This window comes from Corvus hawaiiensis, chromosome 14 (genome assembly GCF_020740725.1).
Source record: "Corvus hawaiiensis isolate bCorHaw1 chromosome 14, bCorHaw1.pri.cur, whole genome shotgun sequence".
Classification (NCBI taxonomy): Eukaryota; Metazoa; Chordata; class Aves; order Passeriformes; family Corvidae; genus Corvus; species Corvus hawaiiensis.
In genome coordinates this window covers 14,235,504-14,255,166 of record NC_063226.1, presented here as the reverse complement: position 1 = coordinate 14,255,166, position 19,663 = coordinate 14,235,504, and the positions used below count along the sequence as shown (strand labels likewise).

Here is a 19,663-nt window from a genome sequence, read left to right as displayed (position 1 = left end):
GTGCATGTTAAACCTTTAAACAAGAACTGTTGTGTTTACAAATAATCTGTGATCAGTGTGAAATCAAACCCATAGGCTTTTGGTTAAGAGAAAGATAATTTGTTTTGGGCAGAGAAGGAAGAGAATTCTTCATGAAGAAAGAATCTCAACCATCATTTAAGAGAGTTAAAGGCTGTACTGCACCAGCCTGCTCACTGGATACTCACAGATATTCAAAATTTTATAATACTCTGTCTCTGTTAAGAGCAGTTTGTTTATAGGTTTTCAATATTGCAAAATGACTGCATAGGTTATGGGAGAAAAAGATGCCATTGCAGGGAGTAGCAAAATATGCTTCAGACTTATTTCAGTTGGATGGAAGAAACTTTTAACAGCTTTTGCTTTGATCTAAAATCTCTTTTAAAGTGCCTTTCACTTTAAACAAAACTAGACTCTTCTGGTTGGGGACTGTCCTGAGATAATGCTCAGATTTTGGCAAAGTCGTAGCTTATTACATCAGGAAATATTTTATGACCTCCAAAGGAATCACCAATCATTGTTAAATTTGGATGACATCACTGTTTGTAGGTGGGCAAAATCTGGCATTCAGGACAGAATACACAGCTGTAAAACTGTTTATTAAAGCCTGGGTTATGGTAGCTTAAACTGGTACAAATTAGAGTGGCTGCAATCCCACCCTTCATCTTGCCATGGATCTGTTTTGCTGCTGTATTGGCACTGGCCCCTGTGTGCGTGGGCAGTTGAGTTGTTTTGCTGTGCTGATCTGAGGAAAAAATAGTAACTCTCTTTGTTAGGATCAATTTTGTTTTTTAGAATCTTGAACTAACCCACTGCTCACCTGCAGAAACACCAGTAACAGTGCAAGGGGTCAGGAACACAAACTGTGAGAGTTCCTGGCTCTCCCAGTGCGAAAATGAACACATAGCCAAAAAAAAAAGAAAAAAAAAAGAAAAAAAGAAAAATTAGCAAAAAAACTGTGTGGTTGGGAAATACAGTGATATTGGAAGACTTTCCAGTACCACAATAAAGCTCTGGCTACTAAAGCCTGGATTAAAAATGCAATATTGGGATAAAGTTGTATAAACAAAGAGTATTTGTACAGCTATCAACTCTTTGAACCAGACGCAAAGGACATATGAACTATTTTGTTACAGTTCCCACTGCTGAATGTGGTCTTGTATTTGCAAACCCTATTGGCAACACCAGAGACTCTCTGTTGGGTGAAATGAAAACTTGATACAGAAAATTGATGCATTAATATGAAGCCTCCACCACAAAAAAAAAAAAACCAACAAACAAAAAGGAGAAAAAACACCCATAAAAACAAAAGAAAAAACCCCAAAACAAGCAAAAAAAACCACCCCAAAAACAAACCCTCTCAAAAACCCCAAGCAACAACAACAACAAAAAAGCAAACCCTTTTCTTTAAGAATACTCAATGTAAAGCCTATTAGGGCACACTGTTGCCTGTTACTGATGCAGAATTTTGAAGCATTTTTTTGTAGCCACGAGCTGGGCTGCTCTCATCTGCTCAGCTGCTGCAAAGACTTGCAGCCATGGACATCCTTGGGAATGGCATCTTCAGCAAAACCTGGCTTACAAAGGAGTGGCACATAAACCAAAAGCACATTTGAGAAGTACCTTCTTTATTGTAAGCTCTAGAGGAGGAGTCCTATGAGCAAGGAAAAAATCTGAAACCCTAAAGTAGGTAAACTTGGAAGGGAACCTGTGAAATAAGGAACTGAAGGAAACAGGGCTGCACAGGTAAGTGCAAGAATGCATAGAACTGTGCTACTGGACAGAGCCAAGGTTACTTGTAGAGACATAACCTATTACTAACAGCAATATTAAAAAAGCAACTCTTGATATAAACATGTTAAGCATGATGGTAACACTGCTGCATTCAGGGTAATGTGTGGTTACTGTGGTTGATCACACTTGGAGGCTGATATAGGCACGGAGATAAAGGTGACAACTATTCAAGTCAACTTGCAAATACCCCAGAGAGAGCTGTGTTACTTGCAGATCCTGCTGGTGTCTGAATCATAAAGCTGTTTATTGATAACATGTATTGCACAGTTGTGGTTTAAGTTCATGGCTGGTATGATTAAGCTAGAAATGACCAGCGTCCTAGAGGTGGATTTTGGATTATGGCATTCAATGGAGAGCTTCCTGAATGTGTGAACAGATCCCAGAGTAACAGGATACAACCTTTACAAGGCCCTTCTTAACAAACACTTTTGCCATTCTAAGGGAAGGTACTGTATGTACATGATACAGTTCCAGAGGTAATTAAACAACAGCAAGTAAAAGATGGTTTCAAAAGTAATTTTTATAATTTTTTTCCTATTCTTGATCAAAAAATTAGTTTCCAGATTGAGCAGCATTCACGTTCAATAGTCCTCAGGCTACCGGATCCCCTCGTCAGGACTCCCGCAGCCGAGTACAGGTCGCTGTTGCCACCTGGTGGCACGTGACAGCGGCACTGCCACTTGGCAATGGGATTTTCAAGTCAGCAAAGACACACATCACAACCTATATTTAAGGCACGTTTTATTATTTAAGCTGTTGTTTTCTGCAGAATCAAGGTTTTACGGCTAACAGCAGATCACCATCCCCGCAGTGCATTCACGTGGTTCCATTACACCTCCACTGAGTTCCTTGGTTGTGCAAAGGTTGGGAGGCCAACCCCACCTGCTCACTGAGGGGCTCACAAGGTCTTAAAGGCTCCTCTTTCTTCAGCAGGTGCCTATATAATCCTCTCACTTCACTTCTAGTTGGCAGACATAGCCACTGCTCTTCAGCCGTGGTCTGAGTTACAAACCTGTTGCTACTGGTGGCCTTGCATGGATTTGGCAATTCTTGGTGTAATGGGTTTATTTGTTCTTGTGAATTCAGCAGCCTACTGGCTTACAGGTAGTGCTTATGAACTCACACAAAGGGAGCTTGTATAGCAACTTGGCCTAGAAAGTAATTCTGCAGAATACTAAGGTTTATTTAAGAAGTTACCCAAACCCAGTTATATCTGTGCTAGAGAAATGCAGACTGCTACAATTAGTCCCCTGTTTGGAAAAGGTTGAGTAATCACCATCCAGAAATTTTAAAATCTTATGGAATTACCTGGATAGTATGTGAAAATGTCACTGGATCTGTGTCTTACCAGTTCTTTACAGGTTTCAGCAGTGTTTAAAACATACAAGTGGGTAACAGTGAATCTGCAATTTCTCTTATTAAATCTGGCAAGAAAACATAATTCTCATCATACAATATGTTAAGTGGCATCTTTCTGAGTTGGGCAGAGGAAGCCTGCTAAATTGATGTGTAGGAGACTACACATTCAGCCCTGGTGATTATATCTGGCAGACTCTAAAATACGGAGTAATAAACCTGGGAAAACAAAGAGCTAATAGCTAAATCTACAACTTTAACATGACAACTACCCCCTTGCCTCCCAACACATAAAAAAAATACCAATTGGAGATAGTCGGTACAATTTGTCAAATATGAGTACAAAATCTAGTATACAAAGTAAGTACAAAAAAGCACTTCCTACTTTTTAAAATTAATTAGATTATGATGTGATAATACTGTTGTGTGACTACATGATTTTTTCAGCCACTGGCCTGTAGATGCACAGAGTACACAGCATAGTCTAAGAGAAGCAGCTAAGAACATGTCTACAAAGTGTCAAATGCAAATGTGAAGCACACAAGCAAAAAATAGCCAAAGGAGATCTTTCATGAAAGCAGCAGCTTGATTGTTTTGTACAGCATGCAATGTTCCTGTGAATTTCAAGGAAAAAACAAGCTGTGACAAACACTTGAGAGCATTTTGCATAAAGAGAAGCATCAAGCATTTGAAAGTGGAGAAGGAAAGTCAGATATTAAAAGTGGTTAGTACGCTATTTTCTCTAAAGGTTAAGAACAACCACGTCATAGACTGGAATTTTCCCACCTTAGAGACTTTCTCATAGCTAACGGTAAACTTCATTTTCTAGAGAGTACTGCTTGGAAAAGCTATTTGGAGTACTGTTTCAAAACCAGTCACGTCACTCTTCTCGATTGCTCTATGAAAAATGTACTTCCCAAAGCTTTTAAAAGTAAATCATGTGGAAGGGCTACTGCAGATGCTGTGGGCCTTGCTTTTTTGTGGATGATGTAGCAGACACAGAAGGTAATAGGGTGCTAAATAATTTGGAACAACACTGTTACTGCTTTGCAGCTGTTCCACAACATGAAAAAGAGGGGTTTGGAGCTTAAATCTTCTATGATGGGCCATAATCTAGATACTGAATTTCAGAGTAATCAGGCAGTCGTGGAAACAGCTCAGACATATGTTAATGGCACCTCACTGGAGCCAATGTATAGATGGAAAAGAGGTCTCAGAGGTTTTTCTAAATGCAGTGTATGAGAGTTGCAATAACCCATTTGCTCAGCTTAGTTGTTGAGTTATGCAAAAAGATTTTGGTAACAGCTACTGAGCTTTTTACTGGACTGAAGTAGCTTTTATTGCCTATTCTGCCCACTGGGCTAAGGTTTCCTTGCTGCCACTGGACAAAATGCTCATGATACTGCCTTTGTAAGTAATCACCAGGTAACATGGCTGATTTAGAGCTCTGTTTTTTAAGTCCGCCAGCTCAAGGACTGGTTTGGGATCCTTTAGCAGTATGAGCAAAGTTACAGCTCAGCAGCTGAAAATCTGAATGTCTTGCATGGACAGTCTGAAATATGTGCACTGCCAGTAACTAAATTGAATGGCTCCTTTACTGCAATTTTCATCAGAAATATGCAAACACTGCTGAATTTAAAATTGCTCAGGAAAAAAAAATCCTGCCAGCTATTCTTGTTTTGTGAGCTCCACTGGTACCTCTTAGACCTGCAGATGTTAAGAGATGATTTTCTCTCTGGTACCGCCTGGGGCGGTTTAGGAAAACATACTTACCATTTGCAACAGGGTTTGGAAATGCTGGGCTGAATCCAAAGCACTGAGGGCAGCAGGTCGAGGGATGAGATCCTGCCCCTCTGCTCTGCTCTGGTGAGACCCCCACCCAGCTCTGGGGTCCCCAGCATGACATGGACATGTTGGAGTGATTCCAGGGATGCTCTGGAGGCTGGAGCACCTCTGCTGTGGGGAAAGGCTGAGATGCGGCTGCTCAGCCTGAAGAGGAGGGTCTGGGGAGATCTTGTAGCCTTTCAGTACTTAAAGGGGGCTCATGAAGGAGGGAGAGCAACTTTTTACACGGGCAGATAAGACAAGAGGGAACTGTTTTAAACTAAGAGGAGAGACTTGGATTAGATATTAGTAAGAAATTCTTTAATGTAAGGGTGGTGAGGCACTGGCACAGGTTTCCTAGAGATGTGACTGCCCCATCCCTGAAAATGTTCAAGGCCAGGTTGATTGGAGCTTGGAGCAACCTGGGATAACGTAAAGTGTCCCTGCCCACGGCAGGGGGTTGGAACAAGATAATCTTTAAGGTCCCTTCGACTCCGAACTGGTCTGTGGCGTTACGCAGCGGCCCTGGCCGCGCTCTCTCGTGAGCTGCGGTGTCAGGCGGGAGGACGGGAGGCAGCAGAGCCGCGGAACCCGCGGCCCGCAGCGCCCGCCAGAACGGGGGGCCCGGCCCGGGGCCGCTCCCCGAGCCCGCCTCAGGCGGCGCGGGAGGCGCGCGCCCGGCCCCGTCCCGCGGAGGTATCGCGAGAGCCGCGCGGCGCGGGCCGGGCGGAGCCGCGCGGCGCGAGGGGCGGTGGGGCCGCCCCCGCCCCCCCGTGGCTCCGGCACCCGCCGAGCTCAACATGGACCCGGGCCCCGGCGAGGAGCCCCGCGCCTCCACATCCTCCGCCACGGCCGTCGCGCAGGAGCCCGGCGCCGAGGAGGTACCGCTCCGCTCCGGGGGGCTCCTGCGGGTGGTGGACCCTGGCCCGGTCGTCCCCTTCTGCAGCCGCTGCTCGGCCCGCGCAGCCCCGGCCGTGAGGCCGCCCGGGCTCCTCCGCCGCGGCCCGCGAGGGCCCTGCGGGTCGGCCCCGCCCGGACACACCCCCGCCCCCGTGCCTGCCCTTCGGCGTCGCCCTGTCAGCAGCCGCTGTCAGCGCGGTCCTGCGATGCCCGCGGCTCGGCTCTGCAGCCTGGGCACGGGGCTGGGGCCGCTGAGCCCGTGCGGAACCCCCGCCAGCCCCGCAGCCTGGGCGCTCCTGCAGGGCCCGTCTTCCGGCGCCCCCCGCCCTGCTGTTTCCTTCCCCGTGCCCCCGGGAAAAGCTGTCCCGGAGCCGGGAGCTCCGCGGGCTCGGGGTGGGAGTGTCGCGGGGGCGGCCCGGAGTGTTCCCGGCTGACCCGGTCTGCCCCGGCTGCCCGGGCCTCCCCCTGCCCCCGCCTGGCTCGGATTGTGCCCTGATGCAGAATACACCCCTCGGAAGAACACGTATGGCTGCCAGCGGCCTCTCCTTAGTTTTTTGGGAGAAAGACACAAGGCATGTAGAAAGTGACGTATTCAGGTATCCTTGGAAACAGAACAAGATTTAACCTGAAGAATGAATCTTAGAAAAAACTTAGTAAGAATGAGGACCGTGCATCATATATTTATGATACTGGAGAAGATTGCTGAACTACTGATAACAGTGCATTCAGGTTTTTATGCCAGTTACTGAAAGTCCATTTTGCCTGTAATGAATGCTTGAAGCTTTATTTTATTATGTATACAAACAACTATGGTACACAGTGCAGTGTGATCCTGAACTTTCCTTGGTTACTCGAGGGAAAATGTTCAAGGACTATTTCTCTATTGTATACAACTTACTCTGCAAAATTTTATGCACGTCAACTGTACAGTTACAGCATCTGCATTACAATGGCAGTCATGCAACCTGTTGTGCTCTGCTCCCCTCTCAATATTTTACTTTATAAATAGTTTTTGTTGTACTACCAAAACAGTCTGACTGGCTATTGGGAATGTATTTCCAGTTTGTATATGTGAGTTAAACACAGAAGGAGTCCTTCTAATTATTCTTAGTGCATCTGTTCAGAGTTTTCAGTAGCACAAGTTACAAGAGTAAAGTCAGCTAAAGCAGCCGCAGTTCTTGTTCCCAGCTGTTTATTGAGGTGTTCGTGGGGGCTCCTCACTTTGGGACTGTTACACTTACTGCATGGAAATCTCTCAGGCTGATCTTATGAACTGTATTCAGGATAGTTATTAGAGATTTTGAGGGGGAGTATTTTGTATCCTTGGAATACTCAGGATCTTTTGTAAGTGCTGCGTGGTTGTGTTAGTTGTAAATTCAAAAGTTGTTTAAATGACACCGGTTTTCAGGGGATTATTTAATTCTGAATGGAAATTGTTTCTAGAATAAATTGTTACTGGAGTTAAAAATGAAAGTACTTTAGCCGTGGTGAATTGCACTGAGGCTTCTGCTGTCCTGGTTCCTGACAAGTCAGTCCTCTAAGTGATGAGGATACATTGTGTAAAGTTTCTAGGGCAAAGCTCTCAGACTTCATGGAATATTTTAGTTTCTGTGTTGTATAAGGTGCATGGTCCGGTTGTTAGGGGGAAATATTCATATCAAAATCTGGTAATTGTCAAGGTGTAGATTTTTGTAATTCAGAGCATTATGTAGAAGCAAGTTTGGGTATGATGCCTGTCCCTGTCTGGCACCACCAGCACAGAGTAGTACTTTAGTGAACCTGCAGCATATTCTCCCCCTTGTGAGTTGTGAGGAAGAGAAGGGGCACAGGGATGCATGTATCTTGTTTGTCTCTTTCACTGGCTTTTGATAATCTCCTGTTTTTTGTTTCTGATACTTTGCGGACCATCAATATTCAACAGAAACACTGCAATAAGAGTTGGGGGGGGGTGGGGAATGTGTGTTTTCTCTTGAAAGGTAAAATGTACCATGTGATTTTATTGTGCTGTGGCTGCAGTAATATGTCAGCTCATTGACTAATTCAGTGTGTTATTCAGAAATACTTCTTTCAGAATAAATTTGATTTGTATGCCACTGTAAGTTTTATCCTTCTGGGATAATCTGAGTAACAACAGAACTGGCATTGCAGCCATCTGCCTTGGGGCTTAGAAAAATAATACTGCATTGCAATTTGCTTGGAGATCATACAGTTATAGGGGATTCTCACAACAGTGAGTTCTTCTGCTTGAAGAAACTTCATACTTACCTGAGGTAGACAGCTTTTTTCCCAGTAACACATATCTATCTAATTTATTTATAGGGCAAGCGAGGGAGATGCCTGAAAGGGCCTATTGTCAATTTGCTTTCATTTAAGGAATAGTTTGACACTTTAATTGAAGGACTGGACTTGATATTGGCAATGTCACTCTCTCTTTTTGGAGTGTATGTTGCGTAGTAATATAATGGAGGTGTGAATATACACGTATGTATGACCTGCTCTTTGGCATGTTGGGGTAACTTTGCTTTCTGAGATGAGCTGATTACCTGTATGACTGAAGAACATTTAAGTGAATAGAATATTTCTAATGCTACCTGTTTGCAACATTTGGCCTTGCAAAGGGAACTGGTGCATTTATAAAATCATTAAGCTGTCAAACAGCTTCATTATACACTTAGTACTGTTCACCTCTGCAGAGAATTATGGCTTTGGGCCAAACTTGAAACAGTAATCTCTGACTTCAGAAAATATTCCTCCCATTTGTGTGATTGTGCTTCAAAAAGAAGTTAGCATGTATATTTGTCAGTAACAGTTCTGAAATTTAAATGTAATGTTGCTTGACAGATTTTTAAATATTTGGTACATTTTGGCCTGGTTTTGCTACTTGACCCTGAATAGTTTAGATTATTATTTTAATTTAATGTATTTAATAATAATTTATAATTTAATCTGATACTCAAAGCACTTAAAGCAGTTTAATACTCTGCACTGTTAGATTTTATGCAGACATGCACTCTGGAAGCTCCTTTCAGTTTATTCAGAGCTTTTCAAAAACACTTTTATAATTTAATGCATCTCAAAATAGATTTATTTTTTATTGTCACATTTCAAAGACCAATTAGGAAAATTTTCTTAAATTAGGGGGGAAAAATCTACCATTTCATCATTTTTCCAGTATTGTAGTTGTGGAAAACGTGCTTTGAGCTTCACTGTTGAAGACAGATATGAATCTCATAAACTACAAAAGTCAGCCATTTTAGTTACAATTCCATAGATTTCTTCCATATAGAGTAAATAAGGTAGTTCTTCAGCAGTCTGAGAGTATACCATGGAGTTGTTGCTGCATGAATTGAATTGGTTGGTTGTGTCTCTCCCAGGTTCATGGCTCAGTGTAGTTAAGCTGTGTTTCCAATTCAACTTGTGACTATTCATCTAGCAGTGAAAACAGACAAAATCCAAACAAAATGCAAGTGCCGGAAGCTTACAGTTAGGAATCTGACATTTAGAGATCACATTTAATTTTTTAAAATATCTTTTCATGATATTAAACTTAATTATGCATTTACAGTAATATCTCTGTGAAAGATTATTGTGCTCTTTTAGTAATTTCTTTCAATTTGGATCCTGCTTGTAGAGATTAACATGAGGATCTTTTAGTTCCATCATGGGCATGAGGTTTTGCTTTGGGTGAAATGATACGATTAATGCAGTCACTTCATTTTGAAATAATTATTTTTAAAAAATAGCATTCTTGTCTCGCAGTTTGTAGGTTTGTTTGTTTGATACATTTTGCTAAAAAAGTAAATAAAGAAACTGGTATTTATAAAATGTTTAACTTTTGAATTCCAGAAAAATGATCCCCCATTTCAACTCAAACTTCCTCCAAAGGCAGCTAGACCTGAAAAAGAAGTTGACCCAGAATATGAAGAGAAGATGGTAAGTGTTTTCATGACAAAACACACTGCAGCTTTTTATGGCAGTTGGTTGTCGGAACAGGATCAGCACAGTTACAAGGAGTTATTGCAGCCTGGATGTGTCAGAAAAGAAAAACAAATGAAGATTCATTTAAATGTCTAGGCCCGTGTTGTGTTTCTCACAGTGACTAACAGGTGTTTAGTGAAGACAATGAGAGCAGAGGAGGAAGGTAGTGGTAGTTCTGTTAAATACTGTCCTATTCTTCCCAAGTATTTTTGTCTGCATAATTTTTGGAGTTGTAGCCTGTGGTTTTTATACTCAGTAGTTGTCAGTGGATTTTTGGTTTTGTGGTTTCTTTTTTAGTTATCCACACTCATCTGTGGTAAGGACTATTCAATGAGATTTTATATTTAGAACTCTCCCCATTTTGTTTTGAATCTGTCTCTGCCAGTTTTATTTGATGACCCCTTGGGTGATGCCAGAGGCATCCTTAAGCTGCTTCTTACTTAACTGAAATACTGAAGCTGCCGGTTTCTCTCATATAAAAACATAAGGTTTTAAATATTTAAATGCCCCATAATATTTGTGCCATAACAATGCAAAAGAGGATCTGTCCACAGGACCAGTGAAGGGAGCTTGTGATGCTGGAGAGGAGATGTAGCAGGGTAACTTCTGTGTTACAAAGGCAAAAACCAGTATGACATTGTAAGACTCCTTGAATGACATTTTTATTAAGTTCTTGGTTTAAGCTGGTACCTCTCTCTTATATTTTTTCTTAAAAGCTTTACTGTTAAATGGATGCCTAATAATTACAGTAGAGTCTGAAAGGATTGGGTATTACAGAAGTCAGGGAAGAATATAACTGTTAGACATAGAAAAATTGATACTTCCTTGTATGAATACCCAGTTCCTAGCCAAAGAGAAGACCCGCAGTGAATTTGTTCTCCAAAAATGAGTTTAGTAAACAGATAAACTTGTTTCACAGTAATACACGGTGAATTTACAGCTTTCCTAAATTACAATTTCAGTTCAGTTTTTCTAAGAGGCAAAGGGATTCGGTATTAAAAAAAAAATCTACCTTTTATCAGTTGTATAGTTGTGAGCTAGACCTTTCCTGTTTTATCAAAACATATTGCTTATACTAAGCCAATAATATTGCAGGCAGAAAAGTATACTGTGTCATTCAATATAGGTCCTTACCAACTATGATTATTTTGCCAAAACCATCATGTGTTATTTGTTAACTGTAAATCCTCTGAATGGATTTGTTTTTATTCTACTTCTCCCTTCTAGAATGCCTTTTTCTTAAAGGTTTTACTTGATGTTTACGTTTTATTCGGTTGTCAAGTTATTTAAAGAAATGGTCCAATAATGAATGCAAGTGGGGGGGAAGTGGTAATTTTTTTCTCCAGGAGATTCTTAGTGAGGATGTTCCTTTGCTGGTAAGTGGTGCACTGTTACAAGAAACGCAGTGCCCTCGTGTGGCGAGATGCTGCATTGCATGCCAGGCTCGTTCTTGCTGCTTTTTTCTTTGATTGGTGATCCTGCTGTGGGAGACTTGCTTGTGTGTAAGGTCTGTGGGTCGAGTATTTCCTGCAAAGGCTACAATGCAGAACTACAGTTTCACTTCTGTCATTTATATCATGATATGTAAATGCGATCACATGGAAATTGCCTTACATGGTACAGTGTTACATGATGCTTAGATTTGTCATAGAGAAACTGGTAACAATTGCATTCTGTTAGATAGAGTTTGCATTTTATCATATTTTTCTTTAAAATTGTGTAGCATCTTCTAAATGTAGAGAAGGCCACGTTTTGCTGTGTGAGATAGTGAAGTGCATATGGCCCATTGAGATGGCAAAACCGAAATGCTTGAAATTTGAAATCTGACAGCAAAATTCACAAACTTGAGTGAAAGCAGTATTGAGCTGGTTCATCCATTACTTCAGAAATAATTCTAAAAGCCGAGCTACTGCATTGTTGTCTTTGATCAAATCCTGATAATCTTGAAGCTGATAAAAGTTTTGCCACTGACTTGAGCAAGGTTAGGATTTCATCCATTACTGTAAGTCATAACTTTAGTTTTGTCTTTATCTTCTGTAGACAGGCCATTAAAGCATCCCTTTACCACTGCTAGCGTGCCATGGAGCAGCTCCAGCTCTATTTCGCAATGCTTGTAGCCCTCTGAGTTATCTAGCAGATGGTCTTGTCAGTCTTTCCTCATATAAGTTGTTCTCATGAGTGTCTGAATTCTGTTTCTTAACAATATGTTTTTATGAAGAAAACTTACCTATTTTTCCTATTTTTCTTTCTTTTTTTAATTCTCTTCCCCACTTTGGAAACTAGAAAGCAGATCGAGCAAAAAGGTTTGAGTTCCTCCTGAAGCAGACAGAACTTTTTGCACATTTTATTCAACCTGCAGCACAAAAATCACCAACGTCTCCACTGAAAGTCAAGCTGGGACGGCCACGGATGAAGAAAGATGAAAAACAGAGTTTGATTTCAGCTGGGGAGTATGTTTTTATTTTTATTTCTGGCTTCTTACAGTTTCAAACAACTTGGGCTTTTTAACATAATCTGTTTAGAGATTGAACATAGAAACTGTACTTTCAGTAAATCCAGAGCATTTCCTATTACTGGTGTATCAATTTTAAAAAAAAGCTTTGGTTTAAAAGCATCATCTGCTACATCAACATTAGTGTGACCTTGGACCAGAAATGCACTTTTAAAAGTTGCCTGATTCTTGCCATGTAAAATGCTTTGGTTTGTATTGTGGGGTGACTTTGGAGCACGAATTGAATTTCTTTTGTATGGTGTTGAACTAGAAGGTGCACTCCAGAAGTCCACCTGATATGACCCAGTTGCTAGTGGACAAGTCAGAGGGACCAGAGTGGGGCTAGACCAGGTTATAACAAGGCAGTGTGCATGTAGTGGGGATGTTGGATCCTCAGCACCAATTGTCCTGCTCCACTGGTCTGTCTGTGTTAGTATTGCAGCAGAGCCTGCCTGTAGTGCCTCTGAGGGGTCTTGGAATAACAGCTAGTTTTTGGAATGTTTGCAAAATGACATTCTAGTTTAAAAATTTAATTTTTTTAAAAATTGGAATACGTGATTTTTCTGAACATTGTAATTATCAAGTAATTGAGTCTTAAGGCCACCACTGATATGTCTTGTATTTCTGTGTCACTCATTAAAGAGTGCCTCAGAGAACTCATGATATTGTCAGATTATAGTTATGACTCTGAAAGAGAGGGCTTCTTAGCAGCCTTTCTAATTAAAGCTGGAATGACTCCTAAGGAATAACATATTAACAGGATGAGGGTTTGGTCAGGATACCAGAGCATCCACATTGTGGGTCAGTGATTGCTTCTGTTGTAACTTGTCTTTGGAGCTTGTAGCAGTGTTTTGAAGTGATTTTGTTCACACATCAGTGCTGGGTTCTTCCTTTAGGTACCGTCACAGGCGCACAGAGCAGGAGGAGGATGAAGAGCTCTTGTCCGAGAGTCGGAAAACGTCCAATGTGTGTATTCGGTTTGAGGAGTCTCCTTCATGTAAGTATGGTGTTAACAGTTCTCTGATTGATTTCATGTAATTAAGATCTGAGCAGATTGCAATTAAAATTTTCTACTTAGAATTAGTATTTTTCTACTTAGAGGAATCTTACATTTACAGATGTGAAAGGAGGAACACTAAGAGATTATCAGGTTAGAGGTTTGAACTGGATGATCTCATTGTATGAAAATGGTGTTAATGGCATTCTGGCAGATGAAATGGTAAGCAGTAATCTTTTGGAATTTTTGTGGCAATTAATGAGCAAAATTCAGCATTTAAATGCTTATTGTATTTCACGTATGTGCAGTAGTATGCTTCATTCTACAACAGTCTGATTTTTCAAATCTGGAATTGTAATGAAAGAAATTATTTTGCAAACATTTGTGTAGTTTGCTTTAAACATATGGCAGAATTATATAGTAAGAAAATGGTTTGGAAGTATTTCTTTATGATATTTCACTTCAGCAGGTTTCTTTCCCCCCCTCTTTGTCAATGCAGGGGCTTGGTAAGACTCTGCAAACAATAGCTTTATTAGGCTATCTGAAGCATTACCGAAACATTCCTGGGCCACACATGGTCCTGGTTCCAAAATCAACTTTGCACAACTGGATGAATGAATTCAAGCGCTGGGTTCCATCCTTACGTGCTGTTTGCCTTATTGGAGATAAAGATGCCAGAGTAAGTGCTCTACATTTCAGAAATGTATGCATTATTTGGCAAAAAATATCAGTTGGGTATGTGGAATTCTCCCTAAGCTACTTCCTTAATTACAGTATATTTTAGTAATCTTTAACTACATCAGTGTTGAAAATGCAAAATGTAATGCTTGTGACTATGAGGAAAACCTGAAAATCAGTAGATGAAATAATACACTCAATTAGATATAAGTACAACTCTTTGAGTTATGTGTTTTGCTATTGTCTTTCTGTTTGATTTTTGAACCTATTTTTTATCTCTCTTCCATATTTGCAATGTGACAGTGTGTACTCATTTTGCTTTATTGCACTCACTTTGTTACCTCTTTCTTCACCTTTTTTCAGGTGACTTTTTCCATTCTTTACTTGTATTTTATAAGCCTGCCCGGCCTTGTAACTAGGATTCTGTTGTAGAGCTTTCCATCAGTCATTGTAAAATAGATATGGAGTGTTTTTCTAAGCTGGATGTTTCTGTGGATTCTGTGGTTGCTCATGTGGATTGCATGGCTGCCTGTTACTGCTTGAGGATGGAAAGGCTCTAGAAAGGAAATAGGAGCTGGCAGTGTGGCCAAGAAGGCCAGTGGCATCCTGGCCTGTACCAGCCATAGTGTGGTGTCTCGGTTTTGAAAGACAGGTGTCTGCTAAGGAAGGCAGAGGCCCCCCTTGAAGTGGCAGATATAACCCCTTTTCCCTCCAAGTTATTATATTTTGAAATCAAGGGCCTTTAGGCAAAGATGTGGGAAATAGGAATAACAGTTCTTTACTATATATATATATGTATATAACCAGTCAAACAAACAACAATAACTATGGCAGTAACAGCAAACAATCACAAACCCAGTGCCAGCCTTCTCGGCTGTCAGGCCCTTTCCCCTCGGGTGCAGTTCCGCTCGCAGCCGGCAGGGGCGCTGGCGGCTCCCGGTGAGCAGGGCAGGTGCGATGGTTCCCCCGCGGCTGCAGGGGGCGCTCCGGAGCGAGCTCGGGGAGCACGCGGCTCTGGTGCCCTGGGATCCCGGGAAGGGATGGGACAAAGGCTTCACAAACCCCTGGGCAGCCGATCCCGGGCTCTCAGGAACAGCAGGCTGGAATGGCAGGCTGGAACGGCAGGGATGGACGCAAATCCCGGGTGGCAGGCGAGATGCATCCAGATGGGAAAAACCCACGGAGGCCCAGGCAGGCAGGGCGAGCAGGGCTACAGCGTAGCGAAAGCTCGAAGCAGCAGCGGGGCAGGGCAGCCACAGCTCAGTCTCCAGCAGGGCAGGGAAAGCGGCTTTTGGGGTCCCGGCGTTGCTTCCAGCAGGAAGAAAGAATGGCCAAAAAAGAAAGAAGCAGCAGCTCCTTTCTCTGCAGCTTCTCTCTCCGGACGCTCAGAGCGAACTGCCCCCACACCCAGGTGTAGACAAAGGAGTAGCCAGGCCCGCCCCACTCCCCTTTTTGTCTTTCTTAAGTACAGCTATTTGTCCCCTAGCAACATGCATATGGGAGAAAATTCCTTTAACAGGAAAACCTAAGACTAAACTAAAACCCCAACATGTGGCCAGCAGAACTAGGGCAGTGACTGTCCCCCTGTACTGGGCACTAGTGACATTGAGGTGCTGGGGTGTGTTCAGAGAAGGGAACAGAGCCGGGGAAGGGTCTGAACAAGGCTTAGGAGGAGCAGCTGAGGGAACTGGGCTTGTTTCTGTAAGTGATAGGACAAGAGGAAATGGCCTCACGTGTACCAGGGGAGACCTGTCTGCGTGGCTTTCCCATAGGGTGATATTCTTTCGTGTGAAAGGATTTATATGCCTTGATGTGTGCCTTGCAAAACAGAGATGGGACAGAGGAGAGAGATATTTGGGGAAGAGCAAAGATAGTTGGGAGTGGGCTATGTAAGTTGTTTTGAAACACTTTTGTGGATTGTATCTTTGGACAAGTTAATTTAGAAGGTTTTTCCCCTTTTGGTTGTATGTACTGTATTTGAATTACAGAGAAATGATGCTGAAGAGCAAGTAGTTAATTTTGAATGGGAGATAATTTGTGTTTTGCTTAACTCCAGCTTTCTCTGTCCTTAAAGTGCAAAGGATTGAAGGCTTTCGTTACAGTAACTTTCAGTTACTGAGAAGATGTTTCAGAGTCTTTTGTGTGCTAGTTTAGTGCATAAGTAATGGTGGTGGAGACAGCTTTCTCTGGATGCTATAAAAATTGTTCATATTTATAAATGTTCATTAATCCAGTTCTTCTGCTTTAGGCTGCATTTATCCGTGATGTTATGATGCCTGGTGAATGGGATGTTTGTGTTACATCATATGAAATGGTAATTAAAGAGAAATCAGTCTTCAAAAAATTTAACTGGAGGTACCTGGTAATTGATGAAGCCCACAGAATAAAGAATGAGAAGTCTAAGGTAAATTTGAAATTGTTTGATACTTTGAAATTAGTTCAAAACAAAAAGATTGCATCTGGTTTGAGCAGATTTTAAGTGTTAGGTGGGGTGTTTTTTTTAAAATAGAAGCAATAAGCTATTGGGTGGTAAATGTGAATTTCATAGGTAGCTCACTGTCTCTGAGTTTAATTGACGTTGTTTTAGATTTCAAAAACTGATTCACTGTGTTTAAGTGTAGATGGTGTTGATAACTATGTTGTGTTTCCAGCTGTCAGAGATTGTACGTGAGTTCAAGACAACAAATCGATTGCTGCTTACGGGAACTCCTTTACAGAATAACCTCCATGAGCTGTGGGCATTACTCAATTTCCTTTTACCTGATGTCTTCAATTCTGCAGATGTAAGTTGATGTTTTTAGGTACAGTGTTGTTATTTTGATTCCCAGGCTGCTGTCAGTAGAAGGGAAGAATGATCAGCCTAGCAGGAGATGTATGTTGTGGAAGACCCAGGTTCAGGGGAAGCTCTGTGGCTTACTGAGCTGTAGACTTCTTTTATTTCTTTTACCATTAACTAGGTGGACTTTTTACTCGACCTAGTTAAAACAGTGCATTCTGCTGGTGTAGATGAGGCCTCAGACCAGTAATAGCAAATGTAATACTTTCAATAGTTCGAGCATTATGCAAAATTTGAGAAAGTGATGAAGTATCAAGAATATGAAGCATCCAAATAGGCATAAGCCTTTTTTAAATTTAGAATTTAAGTAATCTTTCTTCTCTTTGACTGTTAATGTTTCTTTGTGCTTGTATTACTTGCTTATGTTATTTTCACTCTGCTGTCCATCTCATTTACTTAAGGATTCAATTTGTTTGGTTTTTTTAACTTGTCCCATCATCACACAAGCACTAAAGGGGAGCACTTGGACCGTGCAGTGATGAGCATGGAAAATTGTTGTGAATTAAGCAGAGTATAATGGTATTTTGTCTGCAGGGTGATGTGGTTGACTCGAATGTTACAACATACCAGGGAGATGGCACAGAATTGCAGACTGATTTTTCTTTCATGGAAGTAATTTGTCTCAAGATTTATGCCACTCTCAGCTGGAATGAAAGAGAGTCAATATGTGTCTGTAAAAGTACTGATGATAAACTGTTCATACCAATTGTGCTGTTTCTTACCACAGGATTTTGACTCATGGTTTGACACTAAAAATTGTCTCGGTGATCAGAAGCTTGTAGAAAGACTTCATGCTGTAAGTAATTAAAGCTGTAATCACATGTCATCATTAGCATGCACAGTGTAAAAAAGAAAAACATTATTTTCCCCTTCATCTCAAAGTTGAAACGATGAACATGAAGGTATTTAGTTACAGAAATGCCTAGCAGAATTTTCATGAATTAAGCATTGGAGCTTCCTATCATAGATACTACTTTTTGTGTGTTACTATTTAAAGCAGACAAAATCTGAACATAAAATATGAAAATGAAGAATTGTGAGATCTTTTTGAAGCCATTTATTATTGTGAATAGTGCACTGATACATGTCATGCTAGTCTGAATAAAGGCATGCCTTTACCTTTGTTCTACTGTGCATGAGATAAGATATTTTTTGTCTTACAGTAGCAAAAGAAATCAGAGAAACTACAATATACATTGCTGATATTTAAAATATTGGTGTGCTTTGTCCCTGCTAGTGGAAATGAAACAGGTCTTATGTTAAACAGGATTAGATTTTATAAACTTACGGGTTTGGCCCCTGCTTAAGATAACAACTGGGATGATTATGGCAATCCTTTATAGATACACATATTTATGTATGAGTTTAGTCATTGCTGGACAACTTTGTTTTGCAGAATTTAGCAGAATTTTTCTCATGGAGTCACTATGACAGCAATAGATACTGATTAGTTCTGAATAAATATCAGATAATTGAATCTGTTAACTTTGTATGTGAAGCAGTCAATTTTATACATTTATCTATGTAAAACATCTTAATTTGTGTAGGTTTTGAAGCCATTTCTCTTACGTCGCATAAAAGGTGAAGTAGAAAAGAGTTTGCCTCCAAAGAAGGAAGTAAAAATTTATCTTGGGCTCAGCAAAATGCAGAGAGAATGGTGAGTTACTTACATCAAAGTAAGATTCTTTTCTGATTGTCTTGGTTTGAAAGACAGGTGTCTGCCTAGGAAGGCAGGAGTCTCCCTTGGAATGGAAGAAAAAAAATTGCAACCCCCCTTCCCTCCGAATTGTTATAATTTTGAAATTAAGGGGCTTTCAGGCAAAGATATGAGGAACAGGAGTAACAGTTCTTTACTATTATATATCTATACGTGTATAACCAGTCAAACAAACAGCAATAACTATGGCAGTAACAGCAAACAATCACAAACCCAGTGCCAGCCTTCTCGGCTGTCAGGCCCTTTCCCCTCGGGTGCAGTTCCGCTCGCAGCCGGCAGGGGCGCTGGCGGCTCCCGGTGAGCAGGGCAGGTGCGATGGTTCCCCCGCGGCTGCAGGGGGCGCTCCGGAGCGAGCTCGGGGAGCACGCGGCACCGGTGCCCTGGGATCCCGGGAAGGGATGGAACAAAGGCTTCACAAACCCCTGGGCAGCTGATCCTGGTATCCGGCCAGACCCTCGGGAACAGCAGGCTGGAACGGCAGGGACGAGCACAAATCCCGGGTGGCAGACGAGGTGTATGGAACTCCGGAGCTGCGGTGGGAACCCCCGGAGGTCTGGGCAGGCAGGGTGTGCGGGGCTACAGAGTAGTGAGGGCTCGAAGCAACAGCGGGGGCAGGGCAGCCACAGCCCGGCTCCCAGTGGGGCAGGGAAAGGCGGGCTTGGGAAGCCCTGGGGTCTCTCTCCGGTAGAAGGAAGGCAGCCGAAAACGCCGGGAACTGGCTGCCTACACCCCCAGGTGAAAGAGAGTAGCAAGATGCACCCCATCCCTATGGCCAGGTCTTTTGTTTTTCTTAAGCACCCAGTAATTTGTCCCCTGGCAACATGTATGGGGAAAGTTCCTTTAAGAGAAAAAGAAAACAGGAGGAGAGCTAAAACCCCAACAGATAAACACTATAGCTTTTCACACTCATTTTTTTTCTTATAGTTGCAGGTTAAGACAGGGAAACTTATTTATAGCTGTCTTTGGGGCTTTTTAAAAAATGCACAAGTTTCAAAGAGCTCAGGAAGGGTAATGAAAAGAGCTGGGAGGAAGAAAGCAGAAACTTTTTTCCTTCCTTAAGTTTATTTGAAAGAA

General features: G+C 41.8%; 1 protein-coding gene across 1 annotated transcript in view; it reads left to right on the top strand.

Moving 5' to 3' along the window:
• Positions 1 to 5,733: 5,733 nt before the first annotated feature.
• Positions 5,734 to 19,663, top strand: part of SMARCA1 (SWI/SNF related, matrix associated, actin dependent regulator of chromatin, subfamily a, member 1) — a 35,925-nt gene continuing 21,995 nt past the window's right edge. Inside the window, exons 1-10 of the mRNA XM_048318730.1 lie at positions 5,734 to 5,873; positions 9,739 to 9,825; positions 12,154 to 12,320; positions 13,258 to 13,358; positions 13,480 to 13,580; positions 13,858 to 14,037; positions 16,285 to 16,440; positions 16,688 to 16,819; positions 17,600 to 17,668; positions 18,420 to 18,529. Coding sequence (XP_048174687.1) covers positions 5,793 to 5,873; positions 9,739 to 9,825; positions 12,154 to 12,320; positions 13,258 to 13,358; positions 13,480 to 13,580; positions 13,858 to 14,037; positions 16,285 to 16,440; positions 16,688 to 16,819; positions 17,600 to 17,668; positions 18,420 to 18,529 — 1,184 coding nt within the window. The 5' untranslated portion in view covers positions 5,734 to 5,792. The remainder of the gene's footprint in view (positions 5,874 to 9,738; positions 9,826 to 12,153; positions 12,321 to 13,257; positions 13,359 to 13,479; positions 13,581 to 13,857; positions 14,038 to 16,284; positions 16,441 to 16,687; positions 16,820 to 17,599; positions 17,669 to 18,419; positions 18,530 to 19,663) is intronic.